The following is a 22,616-nucleotide window of genomic DNA, read 5'->3' on the forward strand; positions in this document are numbered from 1 at the left end:
CAGCTTTTATTATATTTATTCCTTACTTTTCTTGAAGTCCACTTGTATGTGCTATATATAAATAGGCCGTATTCATTATCCTCTATATAATGTTATAGCCCTGTACTTTTTCTCGGTATAAATCCACTAGATTTAACATTCCATCACTGTCAACCATATTATAGCCGAATTCTGTACTAAATCGCCACTCTTATTTTCAAGCAAAAAACAGCAGAAAACATTAACTTTCGGCCGATGCGTATGACCCAAAATACCAGGATCTGGGGTCTGCTTGTGTTGATTGTCAATGTTAATAGTTTTAACATCCTATGCTTGGCCTTTTGCTTTCAAAAGCGCACGGGCAACGACAATGTCGAACGCAGCTTTCGAATCGAGATTTACCACTGCTCGCTCGATGCAATTTAATCATGCTGCGAACACAAATACATGTTTCATGCGTGACCGAGCAATTTCATTTGTGTATCTTATCGACTGCTTTTGGAAGCAGAATGCAATTAAATTAGCTTCAGGCAGCAATCTAGAGCCTTTCTGCATTACCTGTTGCCGATACTTCCTCCTATTCGTTGAAGTCCTTCCCATGATACACTGCGATCAGATTTGTAGCACTAATCGTGATAGTTGTAATTTGCAAGTGTGTGTAATGTAAAACTGGCAAATAAATTTTCTTTTATTTAAAAGTAAACAGTAGTTTTTTAAATTTACATTTATATAGCTGGCAGATCAGCCATCAGGTATGAGCTGAACTAGGTTTCCAATGTAAACTGCCTATTAGCGGATACAGCTTTGATAATGGGATCTAATAAAAACACGCGTCACGGTTCTTTTATAGCTAATGAAGTTTTAACACTGTCTGGAGGGATTGTGGTTATAATCATTATAAATCAAAGGGGTGAAAGGTCATCGAAGTCTGAATTTGTGCCAGAGTGTTTGTGCATTCAACGAAAGTATCACAAACTGACTCCCTAGATTCCAAAAGACGTGATACCTGCCATTCGTAAAGACATTTTCTGTTCCTTTCGTTTTGTCCACAAGTTGTCTGGGCATCTGCTGCACCACGCCAGTTGTCATATCATGGGATATTGCAATGCATGCTGGGTAAATACTCGACTTCTTTTCAAGCTCAAGCGCTGGAACAAATTATTATCCGCAATACGGTTTACTATCCATATCAGATTCAATGGAAACGTAACACTTACTACTTCCTTATCCTTGAAAGCGTCCTTACCACTCAGAAATTCCCCGGCTAAAGAAGGAAATTGTTTTAAATTTCCTGTCGTTCGAAATCGCATAATGTTTTCAAGACGGGCTGTTCGCCCCATCTTGAAATCACGTCTCCCCGAAAGACATCTTTCACTCGTCTCAGTGATAAAACTATATTTACGCTTAGAAGAACGACGACTAGGGCACAGCATTAGAAAATATGTCTAATACAGTCCCTCATTTATCGAAAGCGTGTGCTGATTTTCTGTCAACCTTCTGGTACTACAAGTGATTAGTTTATCATAGATTATGGGTTTAAGTTCGGTAAGGTAATTTTTTCCATTATTATCCTGATTCAAAACAATCTGTAATTTCTAACCTTTATAGCAGAGCCAACCGAGGCGAGGTCCCATAACAACCCAAAGAACGGAAATCAAAACCATCCTTTCATTTCCATGCAACTTTCAAGTAGCAAAGTGCATGCCCCGAGCCACTTTCCTTGAGTAAATCAAATGCACCATCTTCTGAACTTCTTGACCTACAAGCTGCCTGCATTACGCAGAGGGGGGAGTCTCTTTACTTCCATTATCTGTCTCAGGAATTTGACATAATAACCCTGAATCGATTCGCGTCAGACTGGTTCCCCTAAAGTAGCCATTTAAACCGTTTTAGAAAAAAGATCGTTGCATTTTGCATTTTCCACAAACGCCAGGAAGAATTTCCTCTTTTTGAAAATTAACCGCGATATTGACTTAGGTCAATGTTTATAATGTTTAAGAGGAGAATGAATACATGTGCCGATATATGTCAAATGTATTGGTAGGCTTATATATATATATATATATATATATATATATATATATATATATATATATATATGATGATGATTGCTTAGCGCATGAAACAGCCTGTAGAGTGACAACTACAAGTTCCTAGATTCTCAGTATATATATATATATATATATATATATATATATATATATATATATATATATATATATATATATATATATATATATATATAATCAGTCAAATCATCCTTGAGTAGAAAGTTTTTCGCGCAGGTTGTGATGTAGATTGTCGTTGTTTACAATTGACTTTCAGCTTTATCTTCGCAAATTGCCGATTGCCCGCCATCATCAGTCAACGTTTTGCAAAGTTGCATCGTTTGGGAATACAACAATAATGTCTCATCCATTTCAACGTTGGTTCATAGATTGACTTGATTCAGATTCGTATTTTTTTATAATCATGACGACTTTGCTTATTCTCATGTTTTGTGCATTTGACCCGTTTGTAGTGAAAACTTCCTCCCCTAACAACTTATCTTATCGTTCTGAACTTCCTCCCCTAACAACTTATCTTATCGTTCTGAAATTATGCCTCCGTACCATTTTCCGTGCACCGCCAAGAAATTATTTGTTTTTTAATATCAGAGTTGAACGATGCCGCCGATGAAGGGGTATCGCCCAGTACAACAATTCTTGTTCTTCCATATTTACCATATTATTGTACCCTTCATTTTGCTCACAATTACTCTAGCTACATACCAATTTTGTTGGTATATTATTAGTTCTGTAGTTTATCTAATCCAACTTTGGTGAAGTAATTTTTTCTTTTCAAATCATATCTTGACAAATTACACTCTCAATAATTACTACAACGTGCAGACCCAATGGCCGGTCCGTCATTCTGCAGAAAGGGGAATTATATGTTGTATATTACAGAACGCCAGATACACGATCAAGGGTTACTACTATGCTGTATCACTTAAGTAAACGAAACGTGCCTCCCTCCGCGCAGCTAATTCTTCATCGATGTGATTTCAGTGTTCGAAATTGGACTGACCGTACCCTGCTGTGGTGTATATTAACATGAGAATATATACAATCTGTCACGTGAAGTTGTATATCGTCAAAGACGGTGATGGCTTACGTGTCTCTCTTAAATAGGTCAGGAATCGTGGCCAGCCATGCAAGCCAGTGAAAACGTAAAGGTTACCCGGTTAATTGATTCGCCGTATCGTTAGATGTCACAAGTCAAATTGAATAACAAGCCAGTAGTCGCAATGTTGTAGATCATTTTTTGTGATTTACAACAGTGGGGTAGAGTCCAACTTGCATACAGAATTACATAAATTGAACAATGCATGCTCCTGAAAACTCACAATGCATATCTAATGTGTACTGTGACAAAGACTGCCGGACGAGAAACATATCTTTTTCAAGGGAGAACGCCCCTCGGGGACAGATATTCGGACTCCCAAACTTTTACAATTATTCCTTTCTGATCCACCTTTTGTCGGCGGTTCATTTTAAAGCTCCTGGTGTGAAAAATCTTTTCACCGCCTTAGTTTTTCGAAAATCAAAAATTTTATTTTCTCCATAGAGTTAACACGGGGTGGCGGCCATTTTGAATTTCAGACATCGGTAAATCTTGCGTAATTTGTATCTCTGGTACCAAAGTTTGCACGATGACTCCCACTTTTTATTCGTGATTTTGAAAGAGCATAGTTGAAAGATTCCTTGAGAAAAATTTGAGCAAATGTTTACGTCTTTCATTTTCGAGGCGCATACTACCTTAATGTAGTATGCGCCTCGACAGTGAAAGCATTAAAGTTTTGCCTAAACTTTCCTTAACGCAACTTTCAACCATACCCTTAAAATCAGGGGTCACCGCGCAAAGTTTTGTACTAGAGAAACAAATTACCCAGGATTTACAAATATTTGAAATTCAAAATGGCCGACATCCCTGTGATAACATCAATGGGGAAAATACATTTTTCGATTTTCAAAAAACTAAGATTGTTACATTTTTTAAAGCCAAAAAAGCCATAACAATCTTAAAGTTTCTGAAAGCCTAAAAGAACATATTATTGGTGGCTTTTTAGCATCAAGGAAGCATCGTAGCTGGTCGCATCTTGCTCCATTAATTGTTAAAGACCAACACATCGAACCTCCAGGGTACTGTATCCATTGGCATAAATATACGACAGGATTATAAGCGCGCTGTGTTATTTGAACACTATTGTATAGGACTCACACTAACCTTTGGCAGCATACCTCATGTGGACAAATCTGCAGAGAAATCTGTCTCTTTAGAGCTTAATAATAAACATTGCGTTTCCACGTTTGCCAGGGCATCATTCATAGACAATGTGTAATTCGGTTGCGTTTCCATACAAGTCAAGTATAGTGTGAAATTAAGGTATCGCGGAAATACACGATCTTATTACAATACTCACAGGAGCACGAATTGTTCAAAGAAAGTCTTTTCTTAAATTCTGCTATTTTAGGACAGTGTGATGTTGAGATTAGTGGAAGATTCCACGAAGAGAAGTATTAAATTGTTCACGATTCTCACGCAAAACATAGCCCATTCAAAACATATGTACATTGTCAGGAATTGAGAGTCTGCCTTTGAAACATTTGTGTATAGCCTCTACCTGGTAAACTTTAAACCCCAGTCAAAATCCATAGGGCGTCCACTGAGGAGGTAACGACACCTTATCTCACCACGATTCGTATTTTTTTTCACAACTTGATTCCGATAACTGCAACATTTCATGACAGTGTCATTGTTTTAGCTCTTAAACCAGATACAATTTTATTTCGTCTTCCTAAAGTAAGTTTAAGGATGTCGAAGGTATATGGCTTACCAACACAATTCATCGGTACAGTATGCAGTGTTATAGTAAGTGAATTCCTGCATGTCTGGACTAAAATTCAGTCGACAACACTGGTATTGGACGCTACAGACTTGCAAGCTGCACCAACTAAGTTGACATGGATACTGGGCATCTCGACACCGTTTTGATGATCAACAAAGTTCGCCTGTAAAACAACTAAAACACAATAAAAATATATTAAAAGTGACCGCTACAGGAGGTCTACATGATGACAATGAATTGAAGCAGCGCCATTGTCAATATCTCGGCTTTGCAAATTTCAGACAGGATATCTTTGTGTAGAAGGTCATTATTTGCGGCGTAATCTTAAAAGATAAATAAATATAGTTTAAAGCAACGTTGATTTGTTGACACACAGACAAATAGAAAGACAGACCTGTGGTTGACATTAAGAATGCACTTTGAAAAGGGACACGTTATATTGGTTAGCCGATTAAATACTCGAGGGAGAATACATACATAGTGGTTAACGATAAAGAAAATGCGAAAATGTATTAAAAGTTACAAGTGCTTAAATCAACTGAGTGAAAGGTATACATGTATAACTGGATAATCTGAGGGACAGAGCAAAAGTCATGTGCTCATAAAAGCCGATTTGTCTCAACAACAGGTAATTTTGCCGTGTTTTATTAGATGGTTGTGATTGATGATGCAGACATCTGTAAGGATGAAACAATGACCAGTCCGGGTCAGCTCCAAAATTGGAGACGCTATACCATAATATTTCCCCCCTCTCATTAGCCAATCAGCGGCCAGCGCGCCATCAGTAAAAAATTGTATTTCCTGGCAACCTTCGTTGCGTCCTTCGTTACGTACGCCATACTGTGTCGAACTCCCGCGCCGTATTCTGTCATAATGTCGAACAGTTGTGTGGCCACTCTGTCAAAACACAATTTCAAAATCGCGTACCAGTTTTATTCTGGCTAAGACAACCAAACCCCATATATCGCTGTGATTCCTAGACTCTGGCTTGAAGTCCTGCGAAATATAAATCGTGTACCTACACAGATCGTTCAGAATACCCCATTTGTATCGGAGATGGCAGCGATACAAATTCTACCGTATTGGGAACAGTTGTGTGGCCACTCTGTCAACACATTTTCAAAATCGCGTACCATTTTTAGTCTGCGTTTGACAACTACAAAACAGGTATCGTTTTAAAGCTCTGACATTGCTCTTCTTTCTTGCAAAATGTTATACGCGTACCTACACAAATAACCTTCATAACAGTATTTCTAATAGAGATGACGACGGGGATGACGAACATCCACAAAATGATTCTCGGTACTTGAGCGAAATCGATAAACTGGGGGTAGAAATGAATCGTCAATATTTCGAATATTTGTTCACTAATCGGACTCCTTGTTGGACATGACCTTCTGCAGAACACGTGGATTATGTTGACTGTCGAAATTCGTCGAAATTCACAAGACAGGGGCTTAATAAGCGGCCCAAAACTGCCGATCACACTTGGTGGGTAATTTGTGACCCAGCGTGACCTGTACTTTATTAATGATGTAATCTGGTCGATGATTGGCTTAATGCCGGAATACATTATCATAATGAGTCTCCAATTTTGGAGCTGACCCGGACTGATGACAGCTGTTTGTATAATTGATACTTGAGTTTAATGAAAGCATATTTGCCAAGCTCACGATATGTACTCTCTTGAACGGTACAGCCCTCTGTCATCACAAAGTCGCGTTCGACATACAAAGAAAATCGCAACACATTCAAGAACATATTCGGAATTCACTGAACCAAGATGTTACTTGCCAGACGACGTTGGCGATCTGCAGTTGCTACTTAACGGAGGGCAATTTCACTGATAACTGCCACATGCGTAATGTGCCGTGACAAAGAACGCGCGAAATGGACATTTTATCGGCGTCTTCGCCGATAAAAGAGTCGAACACTTAATTGGCAACATATAACAGATGTGCCGCCGGAAGGTCTTGTCTTGTCAGACGGCCTAATCAATTGCAGCAAACTCTTACAATACTGCGTCAATATCATTTGGTTAGAAATTCATGGAATTCATAAAATTAGGGAACAACAGGCTTATGATGAAGTGTTTACTGATTTTAGTGAAGTACTCATCACCCAGTTTGTTCTTATAAGAAACTTTTACAGTTTCTCTCAGAAACCCACCAACTGGCACAATGGAATTAGTCTCACAAATAGCAACGCCCGGGAAGGTTACTATACAGCTCGAGTCAGTCCGTGTGGTCATATAGACGTAAAATAAGAAAGGTATTAGCAACAGTCTCACTAAGATGCCGTTATTTCCGGTTTATCAGCCTTGGAAGACCCTGTCTTCATTTTGTATCTCATGACATGGCCAGAGCCAAGGTTTGTGGAACATTCGGAGAGAGGTTGTATGGAAATCAAGTCCCATTATGCATGAAGCATTTTACATATAATTTGTTGGGAAAAAGCAAGCATTTACAGTAGAACACAGATTATGTAGTTTTCAATATGCGTGAAATTTATAGAAACATGAATAATTGACATTTGGACTTAATAAAGTTCAAAGTACTGCAAAAAAATCCAGCATATGCATGGTTAAGAACCAGCTGAGCTCAGGCGGCATTTTTGCAATGTTGAAATGCTGATTGGGGAAGTTAGACACACGATAAGTCTAGCCCTTCAGGGTGTTAACGTATTTTCCATTTTCGAAGACTAAAAAGTAAGGTCTCTTTGAGATTAAGAAACACACAGGAAAAGTCTTCGCTACTATTGTATGAATGGATGAGATCTTAACCGAAGGGCAAATTTGTTCCAGATAACCAACCTTACTGTCATGAAATCAGGTTGTGTGGTACTGAACAGCTTCGTCCTTCAGTTATGGTACCGAACATCTCTTTATTTAAATGGAATGAGTCAGAAGTCTGTCTGTCTGTCTGTCTGTCTGTCTGTCTGTCTGTCTGTCTGTCTGTCTGTCTGTCTGTCTGTATGTATGTATGTATGTATGTATGTATGTATGTATGTATGTATGTATGTATGTATGTATGTATGTATGTATGTATGTATGTATGTATGTATGTATGTATGTATGTATGTATGTATGTATGTATGTATGTATGTATGTATGTATGTATGTATGTATGTATGTATGTATGTATGTATGTATGTATGTATGTATGTATGTATGCATGCATGCATGCATGCATGCATGCATGCATGCATGCATGCATGCATGCATGCATGCATGCATGCATGCATGTATGTATGTATGTATGTATGTATGTATGTATGTATGTATGTATGTATGTATGTATCTAAGCTCATGTATGTATTTCCTTTTACCTATTGATTTGCTGTAGTTTCAGCGGTACATAACTGAAATGGGATTTAAAAGTTGCCGCAGGTTACCAGATGCATTAACGATATGAAATACATCTGACATTCTCAAGAAGTTCACACAGGGGGAAAGATGTACACGTAGAAATTCAGTTGGTAGAGGGACCGAAAAAAAGCAAATTATTCTGAGATCCGATGCAAGTGGATTCCTTGCTGGACTTGAAATTGGTTGCAAACAAAGCACGTCTTGGCCTTGCCATCTCGCCCCTGACCCCTGGTGTGACCACACAAAGCGGATACTGCACCAGTTGATACAGGTCACTTTACATTAAAAAATTGCAAATTCTGTATGAAATAAAGAGGTAAAACGTCATAGCCAAATTTAGTATCAGCGATTGTTGAACTTCACATGAAATACTGTAACATCTGCTGCAAATGTGCTGAAGAGACACAATTACATGATTTAATGTAAGAGATATTACTTGGGATGTAACTGAAATAAGCACGACTTGTACAAGTAATATTTTCAACTCTAAACAAGATCACTGTTACCTGCTTGCTGCATGACATTTACCAGAGAGTTGATCGCGAAAGGGTAGTGATTGACAATATAGGAATAATCGCATACATGTTCTTTTCTGAAATTCGTGAATCAAGCAAGTTTATTTTTTTCAAAATCGTTACTTGTGAACAGATGAAATGTAATTACACCCATCCACCGTATTTACATTAACGAAATGGAAATATACCCTGAAATGAAGTGGTTGCTGGAAGCGAGGTTTTTTCATACTCGTTGAGGAATTATGTTTAATGGAAATTGAGGAATTGTTTTTAATGGAAATGGAAGCGGACGAAGACTAACCGAGAGAGCTGCATCGTTTAAGAATCCTTGCATGGAGTGACTGTGGTGTGTCTATAGGAAAAGTTGAACTGAATTAGGACGTAAGATGGTGTTGTGTGTTATCAGCACAGTTTTTCAAAGCAATATTTCTCATCAAAGATGGCACAAACACTCTCTCGTAATACATATTACAAAAGTCTAGAGCAGAGACTATAAAGTTATCATAATTGCAATATTTTGAAGGATGAAGGGATACATATTTAGGCTAAAAACCTTAAATTTGATATTAATAATAACTTAAAATCAAAGGATGAAACTATGAAAGTTAATATTTGATTTGAAACCAGAGTTTATATAGAGGAAGACAGCCTTATTTGTTTTGTCAGTGGAAGAGGAAAAGACTGACATTCATAAAAAGTGACTAAAAACGATAAAAAGCCGAATTAAAGTGCTTCTTATTCCCGATGTAAGATGTTTATGGCAAAAGCAAAGTTTCACACAATCAGACCATAGATGGAGTTATATTCGTTTGAAAATACAAAGGTGAATTGTTTTTGAAAAGTTCAAAACGTAAAAGAAACCCAAGAAATTAGTGTAATTAATTTTCGTACAGTTTCTTAAATTTACTTTGCTTTCACACCCAACTTACAACGGCATGTCACTCAACCCAACTTACAACAGCCTGTGAACCAATTTTACCAACATATCAATTTTGGGATTAACAAATTGCCAAAGTTAAGTGAATAGTTGGCATAAAAGTGATATTGGGAGAGTGGAGTTCTTTTCAAAAGTTCAAAACACTCAGAGGTGAAAGAAATCTAGTCATTTAAATATATTTTCTTAAATTTACCCTTCTTTCTCTCAAAGAAACCCTACAAATGTATCAATTTTGTGTGAACAAATTGATGAACTTTGAATATTCTGCAAAAAAAGTGTCATAGGCAAAAACCCACATGTAACGTGCAACGCCCCCTTAAAATAGCCCTAGAACATTTGATTTTACAAAAACAGATTTCGAAGGAATGCAACTCATACGCAGTGTGATCTTTCGATATTTTAACGGTCGAATTCTTGTCTCATCAGTAACTTTTATCACAATACCTCCAAGCATTTGCGCAAATGCCAAATGTTACTATTGTGTGTTTCTTGTGTGACAAAACATCCACGGCATGCGCGCGCATCTATAGTCACACATTCACAATTTTGTAAATCCTTCAGCAATGAATTTCCAATGTCTCTTACGCAACGTCGAGGCGGATTACTAAAATTCCATACTCGACTACTGTAAAACATCAGCGTCCGCGATGTGTTCAAACAACTGATGTGAACATTACATAGTAACGAGGCGATAAATTATCACCATAGTTCCCTTGCCGACTATTTGAATAGCGTTCAGTGCATCTTTTAGCAATTCGACTGAGAATATGGATGGAGAAGAAGCCCTGGAACAGAAGACGTAAAACACATATTCTTGTCAATCTGGATTGCTTAACAGATCTGCCATACCGGTCAATGATCATCTGTCTGTGTGTCTCTCTGTGTGTTTGTCTGTCTGTCTGCCTATCTGTCTGTCTCTGTTTGTCTGTCTGTCTGTCTCTATCTCTCTATCTCTCTCTGTCTCTGTCTCTGTCTGTCTGTCTATCTGTCTGTCTGTCTCTCTCATCTGGATTGCTAAACAGGTCTGCCATATGAGTCAATGATCATCTCTCTCAATGATTTATGTCACGTGGTACTTTTATCGCTCTCCTGATATCACGGTGCAATGTGATAGAATATTTGGGAAATTGCCATTGCTTGGTCATTCCAAGGCGACAATAATGATGTCCGTTGATTGGAGTTGACGATAAAGCATCGAGACTCCGAACACGCATTCCCTTCATTGCACATTATTAAACATTTCCTCGTTGATAGCCAGCGGTTTCAATTGAAACCACATAGAACAAGCTCACTAGCGGACGTGAATTCAATCATAATACAGTCATATGACCATACAAACGGGAGAAAAGAGTCAATTGATTCGCAAGGCTGTGGCACTCTGACTGACAGGTAAAAACCACGTTAACCGAGGTTTTCTGAATGATTACCGTCCCTTCCCTTGAGGAGCAACTATATAGACCGTCCGATAATACTTCCTGGCAGCTGTTGATCGCCCACAAACATTTTATCGACCTGTTGTTGAAAATTTTTTACTCAACCGCAAAATATGAACTATTGAATGAGGTGGTCCGCGATCAATTTTTATTTTCTAGTGTCATTCCTTGGAGTAGACTGAAAATCACAATTATGAGCACTCAGATTTTTCTCTTTTCTGCTGTGCATGACTTCACAATCACCGCAAGTGTACTCGTGTTTCTAATCTATTGTTAATAGCCTATCCTTGGGTATAGGAAAAGGTAATGAGCGAAATTCAAGACACCTTTTTTGCATTTGACCTTTGAATATAATAAGCTGTCGCAATTGCATGTTTGAGTAGCATCCAAATTGAAATATGAACTTCGCTGAGACGCGTATGAGATACACGCAGCAGCTTTTACTCAAAAATGAAATGATTTCTTTCTCAAAACATTCTTGCTATGTTCTTGCCATTCATCAGTGTTCATCCTTTCCGCGACATGGTCCCACTTTGCAAAAGAATGATATATTTTCAAGCTAAAATTTAGAAGTAAAAGTGCTCAATTTAAGCCAAAAAGAGTGGAGAATATTTCGTTGTCGACATGAAGCTTGCTCTTGTAAAGTATATTTTACTTATTTTAAAGAGCACTGCGACGCCAAAACTTCTATTTTTTGGCAAGTGACAGCCGATGTTTTCATTTTTTTCATGTAATCTTGTGATTTCTTCATTTGCGCTTGTTTGTTGTGAATCTATCTTAGTGTCTTGTACTTTTACTTTATGGTACAGCGTAAAATAGTAACCACTTAACCTGAAAAACGAACGGACATAACAATACTGAGGGTTTCAGGTTATGAAAAACCGCGGCGTCCTACGATTCGGAGAAAATGATAAATCCTGATCTAGTGACATGGGTTCAGTGACCAACGATAGGATTTATCCACACGCTGTCCAATCGGTACGCTATACGCCAGAGTCAGTGTCGTCTGCGTGATTCACCTATTGGTTTCAATCATGAAGAGTTTTCAAGTTAAAAAATAATTAATATTGTTCTGAAATTTCTGAAGCAAGGCAAATGCATGTTCGTGCATTGGCGTTTAATTTAGTAATTACACCCTATATCTGAAAATTGGAAGCAGAGGCTATTCCTGACATCGCTAAGCAACGGCTTCATTTGCGCAGTCAGACGATTCCGTTTTGCTTATTTCGGACTGAAATTGATGGCGATAATCTCTTTAATTATCAAACTAATTAATTAATTTCATTGACGAGACTTCAAACTTTTTTCTAGTGATGTTTTGCTCATTAAAAACTGAATATAAAAAAATGACTATACTTTGGTTTATTCGCCAAATGATCGTTTAACTCAAACAGCTACTGCCTTGAGATGATTTGCCCATAGTCTTTAGGATCTGAAGAAAATTGTTGGCCTTCGAAAACTCGCGCTATATCTTGATAAATACATATGTTCTTGTAAGATGAATACTGTTAATTTAAGTGACATCCATCATCGTCACCCAGGCGTTCATTATCATTCTTGATTTTGTTGTCAGAATTGATAGTGAAATGTTCAGGAAAGTATGTAAAAAACCCACAAAGTAACTCTGTGATTAACTTATTATTCTTCACTGAATTATAAGTTAAAAGGAAATCAAAGAATAAGAAAATAACGATTCCTTTCCCATGTGCTCGTGTCTCCGACCTCATGACGTCTCTAAGTCACCAATATGTAATACCTCGCCACACACCGCTATTGACACGCAGCGTTTTCCCCGCAAAGGTCAGTTTGCATCGTGCTCTCCGAGGAGACTCAGAGATGAGGTTTTCCGGCGCCAAGTAGATCTGAAGAAAGAAAACAATCATTCGTGCACAATGAAGGTACTCTATGGTGGAGCCACGTGGATATAATGCACTCGGTACTTCAACACTGATTACAGCAAGGCTCAGGAGACGACGTTAAATAGCTATATGCGTGTATTGGGCTTCTTTGACGCAGTGCTTCTTAAATTTCTTCTAAATGCCACGAAGTGGTATCATAAAGCCCATCGGATTCCCTTCTCAAGATTCTTATAAGCCTTTCTATGGCTGTCTGTGATTTGTAGGAGAACGAAAACCTATTCGACGAGTAATCATTTCACAATTTTCTATGGGAATTCAGCTTTTCACATCCTTTCAAACACTCCAGATATATCAATATTTAACTTTTATACACACTATAAGATTGATCATCGTTACATTGCAAATCTTATAGAACTATATTAATCAAGTAATGCGCTCAGTTATAAGAATGAAGGACTCATGATTTCAGTAAAAATACATCTCATGTCCGTACTGTTGCATGTAGTGATCCGAATTCTTAACATCTTTTTCAGTTTGAAGACAGTCATGTACTTATCAAAATCCTTATTTTGCTGGTACGATGATTCCTCGATCCGACGTGGCGCCTATACTCGATATTAGGTAAATTAAATTTAAACTATTCCGTTTTGTCGGTAATGGAAGCTGCGGGTTAAACACATTCGTGAAACTACTGAATTCCTTTTTGAAACCCACAAAGTGATATATGGAAGTTAAATGTTGACTCCGTACAGTGCTACAAACGGGTTACAATTCTTTTTCATCTATGTTGCGATGAAAATTGTCGTTAGATGTGAGCTGCGAGTCACAGTGGCAAAAAGATAGCAGCTCTGTTGCCATATAATCTACAACTTGGAATTCACAAATATCTTAAAAGAATGGGAAGCTGCTATGTAGAACGTCTATATCTGTTAAAGCTCGGGTATGTTGGATCAATTTCTTATTCACTATGAGCGACGCCTGTATCTTGAGTTTTTCCAAAAGGGATTTGTCGTCCTTTTCCAGCACAAATGTAGGACTCTTTTTTACCATGGCCTTATCTATAGTAAACATAGAACAGCTTGTGGCACCTTTTCTGGCTATGATCGCCAAGGACAAGAAACCTGCTAATCGTCGCGTAACAGGGGTCATACAGTAATGGGATGTCGTGAGTTCCCGTGTGCAATGCCTATGGCGATGGAGTTGCTGATTTGGGCAAAATACCCATGTATCGATGTCGCTCACTACATGACTGTTTCTTTCCGTTCCCGTCTCTCTGTCTCTGGTCTCTCTGTGCAGTGTGTCCATATCCATCAAGTCTGAAAATTTCTTGAAAATAATTTAATGTAAGCGTAAGATGTATCGTGACAAGAAGATGACGACACAATACGGTCTGATATGTGTCTATTTGTTATAGGCTTTTTTCTGAAGAGAAGGTGTTTATTGTTATTTGTTCTGAATCCATACAATGTAGGAACATAGTCACCGAGTTACTTACTATTTTCGCCATCTTGGTCAAAGGCGATAGATTGACCTTTTATTGGTATCCAAAGGCTAGCTTACTACATGTTATTTGTGTGTACTTCACAACTCACATCTAAAACACGTATTAAATTAAATACCTTTTCTCGATTTTTATTTCGCTCGCGTGGCAGACAACTATGACGAAATGGTCAGGCATTGTAGCTTTAATTTAAAGCCCCAGTGCTGCTAAATTTTGATGATAATTTCACCATTTTTATTTTGAATGTGAACCATAATTGCTTGTTCTTCTCCCCAAAGAATGTTGATATATACAGTATCCAGCTTGTCAACTCAGCCCCTATGGTTGTAAAGTGCATTGTTATTGTTGAAAAATGACTTCTGGTCCGGACTAGAATTCAAATGCAAGCAATATTCATGCATTTTACACATATAGGCCTAGATGCTAAGTTGACAAGCTAAATAGTGGGTGTTTCAACATTCTTTCGGTAGTAGAATAAGAAGTTGCAATTGATTCTTAAAATAACAATAATGAAAAAACCTTCGAACGTTAGCAGCACTGAGGCTTTAATTAAGTTTATCTAAATTCACTCAGTTAAACTAATTTAATTGACTTTCCACATATTTAGATTTAGTAAGGACGCGTTCGATCGCATTCCTTCGGCGTCTATATCGTAGTCGCAGTAACTTTGCCGTTATTTTCGTCTCTCTCAGGAACTAGTCCGATAAACATGGTCACTCCAGCTGCGATAACGGATACGTACATACGGGGTGTGGTGAACATCACCGGGGATTTTGCTACATCTCTTCTGCCGACATCCGCTGAACCCCCGCCGACTGGAAGCTGTCCCGAACACTGGGAGTCTGCCCAGCATGTCCTGTATCAGCTGGCCAACGTTTGCTTCCTCGTTGCGAACCTGGCAACCAACACCATCCACGGTATACTGTTTCTGCACTGCGCGCTGGTCGCCGGGTTTCTCTTGTTCACTGTCTGGACCGTGGCGATCACGTGTGCACCGGATGCCTTCGGATGGAGCCTCTGCCTGACCGCTATCAACATCATTCAAGCGGCGTACATCACCTACACCCTTAGACCGGTGAGGGTTTCCAAAGAACTCGAGGGTCTGTACTCCCACCTTTTCAAGCCTCTGGAGGTTCCTCTCAGCGTTTACACATCTCTCGTCCAAATGCCCAATGTGGAGGTGCTTGACCTCCCCACCGGTCACAGGTACGCCGTTGAGGGAGAAACCACGTGTGACAGGTTGTCACTCCTCATATCGGGCAGGTAGGAATCACGGGGTTTGACGTCATAGTCTGTCGACAACATTATCAAATGTAATCACGATGTAAATCAAAATACATTCACACAGCGCAGTCTTCATGTATTATATCTAAAAGTCGCATATAACTTACCTTTGGTTGAGATAATACGTCACTTTGTGTGACTCTGACTACTAATCTGAACAAATAGGAGAAATTATCAGACACATTGATCTATATTTCACTCGCTTGGAGAATGTAGCAGAATAAATTGACAAACTGGCAAGGTGACTGGATTCACTAGAGTGTGCAACTGATATAAAGATTCATGCTAGATAGGACTCCGGAAGGCAACCTTAACGAAATCGATGTGTCATAGCGTATGGAAGATTTAACAAAGCAATTACTTTCTGGAGGTTATTGGTTATCAGCTGATTTGTCATCAACGCGTACACATTTTTCTCTGCTTTCTACTTCTGTTCCAATAACTTCACTCTCCGTCCTTCAGTTTCGGTATTTCTCGGAACATCTTCGGCATCTGTCGATTTATTTGTCCGTCGATCAGCCCATCTATTCATGTCTCTTTCCCTCTTCTAGCTGTCTGCTACTTTCGTTCTTCCCCCTTTCTTCCTTTCATGTATTAACTAATTTTGCAGGTGTGCATGTATATCCCCTTCTCTGTTTTCCCCCCCTCTCCTTCCTTCCTCCGCCCTCCCTCCCTCCCCTCTCTCTCTCCCCCCCGCGTGTATAGGCATAGAATACAGATAGGTAGACAAGAAGATATAAGTATGCGCATCACCAAATAAGCAGATATACATCCGTAAATTAGTTCTTAAGTTTTGCATGATGACATATGAGCAAAGAACAATCAGAGTAACATATGGTGTACTGACGCATTTTACAGGTTGGAAGTCAAAGCAAAAGGTGAATTTCTACACGAAATTAATCAATTTCAATTTATTGACTCTGCCACGTGGGAATCCTACAAACCCGGGTCAAACGACAAATATCAGGTGTGTATTTTCAGACATATAATTTATTTACCATGCATTCGAAGAAAAACGATGTGCATATATGAGTGACACGATTTCTTTCGGTAAAATTTCATGGAAACCCATGAGGAGTATACTGATGAACACAACGTGGCGATATTTCCTTTCCCCTTGATTAAAGCCCAGATAGCGACGACGTTTCCTTACAAATTAATAAATCGCAAATTGTGTATATTTTTACGCCGTACTTCCATTGAAGTACAACATTCACTAAAATAAGCATAAAATTTGTCAATGTTGACCTTTCTCCCCAGTGAGACCCCTCACAGTGTGGTTTCGTTAAATATCAAACATTGGTTGACGCTTCCACAAGTAAAAAAGTGACAACTTCCACGGTTTTTACAGTATGTGCGTACACAACATAGGCCATTTAAAGAAAATTCTTTGTTTGCCGTCCTTGAAATTTTCAAAAAACCTACCAGCCAGCCAGGGAAAAAAACAAAAACAGACAAATAACACAAGTGTATTAACATTAGCTCGATTTTTATTTGGTTTCTTTTGAAAAAATGATATTTTTGGTTGTAATAGTGTTAACATTGTGTTTGCTTTCTCAATTTTCTCTGAAAAACCTACCAGCCCGAGGACGGCAAACAAAAACATTTATTTAAAGCGCCATATTGTAAATACAGAGTTGTTGGTAGACAGTGAAGTCAGTTTACCGTGTAGAGTGGCTTGTGTGTTATTTCTATGGAGCTGTATAGCATGGACTATGATAGGGTTACGATTTCAAGGATAGACTATATTCCTACTTTTCGTATTCAATGTTGCAACAAGTTTTTACTTGCAACATTGAATACAAAATGCAGCTCACAGTGAGTACAATAGGATGGCAAGAGCTTAATTTCGAACTAAAATCATGAACATAATGTGAAAAAAGACAGCCGATCGGGTTCTAATATATCATATACAACTTATGAGCTACCCACGGCCCTATAAGGCAGAATTGTAAAAAAAACTGAGAGTTCCAATATCCGTCCTCGAGACCGCGGCGCATTCTACCGCAAAAGACAAAGCACAATCATATAATACACTCTGCAGAAGAATTTCTTTGTACTATTCCGGCAGAAATTAATCCAATATGGCCTTGTATATTAAAGCTGAAAACGGTAGCGTTGTTTATGTCGAGGCAGCGTTTACGTTTTAAAGAACTTTTAACTTTCGTTAAAAACTATCTACTGTTGATTGACCAATCAGAGTGCTCAATTCAGGGTGTTTTATGTATAGGATAAAGCCCGAGTACGAGGGCTCTTCTGATACACAAAGTCCAACCCAACGATAAAATGCTCGAGGCCGACAGTAGATAGTTTTTAATACAAATTACTCATAAAAAAAGTGTGTAACGTAAAAAGAAAAGCAGATAATATTACATTTGTAGATGAAATCGACATTACTTCACCATCCAATTATCCCAAATTAGTTCCAATCTTGTTTATTTTAGGAGTGTGTCATCTTGTTCAACACTTTACCATATGCATACACTAGGTCCAGATCCATGGGCTTATTAATATAAGTACCTGAATAAATTGCAGGAATTAACTCAATGCACTCTGTCGCGTTGACCGCTAACCCTTCATTAAGGCTACGCCCGAGAAAATGCTCCCCTGATCGGAAGACATACTTTTGCTCAAACTTTCCATAGAAAACTTTCATTCATTCATTCTTTTTCAAAATCAAGAATAAAAGTCAGGTGTCGTCTTGCAAATTTTGGCACAATTGAAACGAATTATCTTACATTAATACCGATATTTCAAATTCAAAATGGCCGCCATCCCTTTGTTAACTCTAACTCTATGAGGAAAACTTAAATTTCAGAATTTTAAATAAAAATAACAAGGTGAAAACTTTATGTACTCCAAGTGCTTGAAAAGGGGCTCACACTGGTCAGGAAAGTATCGTAAATATTTGATACTCCAAATATCTGCCTCCGAGGCGCCTTTTACCTTAAAGCTTATGCGAAAAGAAATAAAACGGTTCTTGCAAAGAAGACGTTAAGTACTTTCATTCCCACTTACCTGTATATATATATATATATATATATATATATATATATATAGTATCAAATGTCCACCAGACATGCACTCTAACGACGTCGACCGAGCGGCAGCTTCAACAAACTGCCAACCTCTGCAAACATAAAATGTGAAGTTGTATGTGGCATTCTTCACATCGTGTACCTTTTGCCTTTGAAATAGAAAGACAAATTATTCAGACGTTGAGTTGGTCTTTAATGAGACGGTATGACAAAGCGATATATCGGAAACACAAAGAATTTCCTGACATGACGTTGCCATGGTCACGGAGCTTATTAGCACAGCTCCAACTTGGCTCGTAAAAGGAAAGCTAGGATATCTCGATTATTCTTGTGTGTTTCTCTTTCACATCACACTGCGCAAGTGGTAGACTTGAAGTTTGACAACACACAGAAGTTTGTCAGTTTCGAAATTCGAGTGAATGGCATTGTATATATTTTTGTCGCCCATTAACCTTTCAACAGTACATTTCCATATTTAACATACACTTCTCTTTGCCGTGGAGTTTGTGACTGCAGTATTGCAAAATACACATACATACGATACTATTACCAATATATTGGTTAGAGATCTTATTGCCTTACGAGCGTGGTCGCGCACAGCTAAATTATTCTAAAGCATACGGTATCAAATTCGAGTTCACTTTTAAAGAAGCAAATCAGCAATTCGAGACGAATGTCGACGGTTGAAGGGCATTCACTACCTCTGGAGGACACGCAATGTCATGATTATTCGCTGTAAAACATACCCTCCCCCTTGTATTAGCTTTTCCATTAGCCATTTGAAACTGTAAACAGACGTTTATAATCGCCAATCGAACCATCCACCAATAGAAACAACTTTGATAACATGTGTTTCAGGTAGAGGCATTTTAATATCAGTATTCGTGTTTTGGCTAGGGCGATATAATTTTAATACAACCACAGGGAAGTCAAGGAAAATATCATCTTGTTGTTGCATTTCTCAATTTGTGGTTTTCTCCCTCTGGACTGAAAAAGATAATCTTTTACAGGTTCCAAACGAATTCATTACTTAAAAGTCATTAGTGATGTGGCTACTTACTATTATGATCAGATATAGTGATAAGTTGAAGTCAGACAAGGCTGTAGTAGCAGGGACGGTGTTGTCCATAGTCCTTACAAGAGTGTGTCTCCGCTGAGTACATTTATAAGTACCCGGGAGTCAGGCAAATAACAGTGTATTTGCATGAAACAAGTGTTCACGCAAAGGTATCAATTTTCCCTAGCTGTTCGTCGTCCTCTTATAGAAAACCAATTTTGTCTCCCTCGCACAGGTAACCATCACAGCAGTCGTCAACTGCCGTTACATAATGTGGCCCAGAAAGAATCTAGAGCAACTGATGGCCAAGGACGGGTATCTCTACGCCATTATGACCAACATGATGGGCAGGGACATCTGCCAAAAGCTACACGCCCTCGACGAGAAGATTATGCACCCTGAAAAACCGGCCTGTGGACGCATGGACGTGCGACTTCCCAGCCTGTCCACTTTCGTCGCCACCCATGACGTCAGGAGCCTTAGCTCCTCCAGCGGAGTCGGGTTGCCAAGGCTACGGAGGATGAGGAGCTGCGATCCCGACGACGATGATTCAGGTTTGTGAAACATTGGACAAGAATTGATCGATGGCTGTCAGTGTTGACAATAGTCTGCAATACGTTTCAATAGTTTTTTCCCGAATATTACAGATTAATCGGGAAATAGAATGATTGCGAGTGAAAATACAAATGAGAACATTAATAATGGTGTGGTGGGAAATACATATTATCTTAAAGATAAGTAATATGCCCGTGTCGATCTACGTGTATTTTGATACACCCCATAATGCATTCTGACATGTACTGATATACAACTTAATGTATTTTGTGACGCTTTACACATTAATAAAGTTTAGATATTATTGAGTCGTTTAAATTATCTGTGTGATCCTTTTATCATTTTTGGAGAATTTATTTCGATGTATAAAATATGTCATTTACTGAAGATAATTTTTCATCTGTTGTTGTATGATTTTCAGTGTTCATCGACATGCCCTCGGGGCCGAACACACCACGAGCGGTCCTCACTCCTCAGTCCTCGCTCCTGGTGCCTGAACAGGAGGTGATACCGGAAGAAGATTCCGATAATTTAGATTGAGAACCAAACTTGGATGGCGTTTTATTTACAGATTGAACAATAAGCTTGTGTCTTTTGCCTGTTGTTGTTATTTTGAACCCGTTCTCATGATTTGTGTATAAGCATGAAATTGACGCGTTTGGACTGAGCTATCCTGAAAAGTCCATGGTTCAGCTCACGTATGTGGCTAATGAATGCCAGGAGAGCCAGCGTGCATCAAGTGAAACGATTTTATTCACCTACGTTTCGGTGTGTGTTAAGTTTTCGTCGATTGCAGTATCATAGTCGGTGTCTGTACACTCATCTCGCTCAAAATACAGTCTACCAATTATCTGGCATTTTACTACACTCAATTAAGGGCAATCTGTGACTTTTCACTTCCATCATTTGAAAAAAGCCCACCGCGTGAAAAAGGGCAAGATTGAAGATACCGCTAACCATTGTCTCATTACATTATATTTTTACGGTAGGAATTTTTGCAAATTTGAAACGAATGCGAATCTGAAAAGTGATGTAGTTATGATGTGAGGCTTTTTATCCATAGATGCAGACTGCGTATACATAACGGTGGTGTCATCATTTAAATATCTCAATACGTCATTGAATGAAGTATACAATGATTGAGTACCACAGACCCTATTACAAGGATCTCACCTGGAAGAATATGTGATAGATTTTGAAATAGTATCCTGAAGATAAATAAAGTATTAATGTTTTAATAAGTTTTTAGGTTTCAGCAGGCTGCAATTTTTTTCGGTTTGATTGAAGACGTGCTTCTCGATCGGATGTAAATTTATATAATGTCGATCACCAGTGCATACCGTCTTCCGTATGCTGGTCTTGGTTTCTCGGGATGAAGTCCGAACAAAAAAAAACCAAAGCCGCTCCCCAGACCTTGAAACTGGGAACTACATGAATCTGAATCAATGGGTGCTGTACCTGATACCGGTAACACACATTATGCAAATGAGGTCAACGACTCTCTCACATAAGATGGTCAGCGTATTTGTGATAGCACATATCTTCGAAAAAAGCGGGAAAGGCACATACATGTAGGTGTGAGGGAAATGGCTTCGCTTTTGATAATCCGACCTACCCTGTATTAAGATAGGATAGGATATTTATTTCCCAATAGAATAGAAAAAGAAAAATAGAAAAATACAGACACATAAAGGATTAGCAAATTGGTAAGGGACTAGAAAACAGTATCATACTAATCGAGTCCAGCCCCCTACCATTCACAATCGCTGAATCTATCATTTTTCCACAGAGTGCCATTTTGAACATTCAGGCCTAGCCTCGCTATTTGAAATAAATTCTATATCAATATAAGTACATACATTATGAAACTTTGTGGTAGAATAAAATATGACAGAAAAGAAAAATGTTGGATAAACAAAATGTGACGTTTCAAGTCTCTTTTAATTTTTGACTTGGATTTCACAGATTTTATACTTTCTGGGATTTGGTTTCAGTGTAACACCAGAGTATTTCATTGAACACTGGCCTAGATTAGTGGTATATTTAGGGATGAGAAGATTTCCCTTATCTTTCGACTGAGTAGGATACAGATGTTGAATGCTTGAAAAGTAACAAGGAATTTCTGGAGGAAATATCCACTTATGTTATCATAAACAAAAAGTACAGTTTGATAAGTATATTGCTTAAAAACATCAAGAAT

General features: G+C 38.4%; 1 protein-coding gene across 2 annotated transcripts in view; it reads left to right on the plus strand.

The window, feature by feature from the left end:
• Window positions 1-21,661, plus strand: part of LOC139131492 (popeye domain-containing protein 3-like) — a 30,515-nt gene extending 8,854 nt beyond the window's left edge. The window contains exons 2-6 of one of the 2 annotated variants that reach the window (XM_070697566.1): window positions 13,515-13,602; window positions 15,175-15,745; window positions 16,625-16,733; window positions 20,097-20,415; window positions 20,838-21,660. In XM_070697566.1, the coding sequence (XP_070553667.1) occupies window positions 15,192-15,745; window positions 16,625-16,733; window positions 20,097-20,415; window positions 20,838-20,956 (1,101 nt within the window). In that variant the 5' untranslated portion in view covers window positions 13,515-13,602; window positions 15,175-15,191 and the 3' untranslated portion in view covers window positions 20,957-21,660. Of the gene's footprint in view, window positions 1-13,514; window positions 13,603-15,174; window positions 15,746-16,624; window positions 16,734-20,096; window positions 20,416-20,837 lie in introns of both variants that reach the window. The other variant, XM_070697565.1, reaches the window with a different exon arrangement.
• Window positions 21,662-22,616: the final 955 nt, after the last annotated feature.

The sequence above is a fragment of the Ptychodera flava genome, chromosome 4 (genome assembly GCF_041260155.1).
Source record: "Ptychodera flava strain L36383 chromosome 4, AS_Pfla_20210202, whole genome shotgun sequence".
Taxonomy (NCBI): domain Eukaryota; kingdom Metazoa; phylum Hemichordata; class Enteropneusta; family Ptychoderidae; genus Ptychodera; species Ptychodera flava.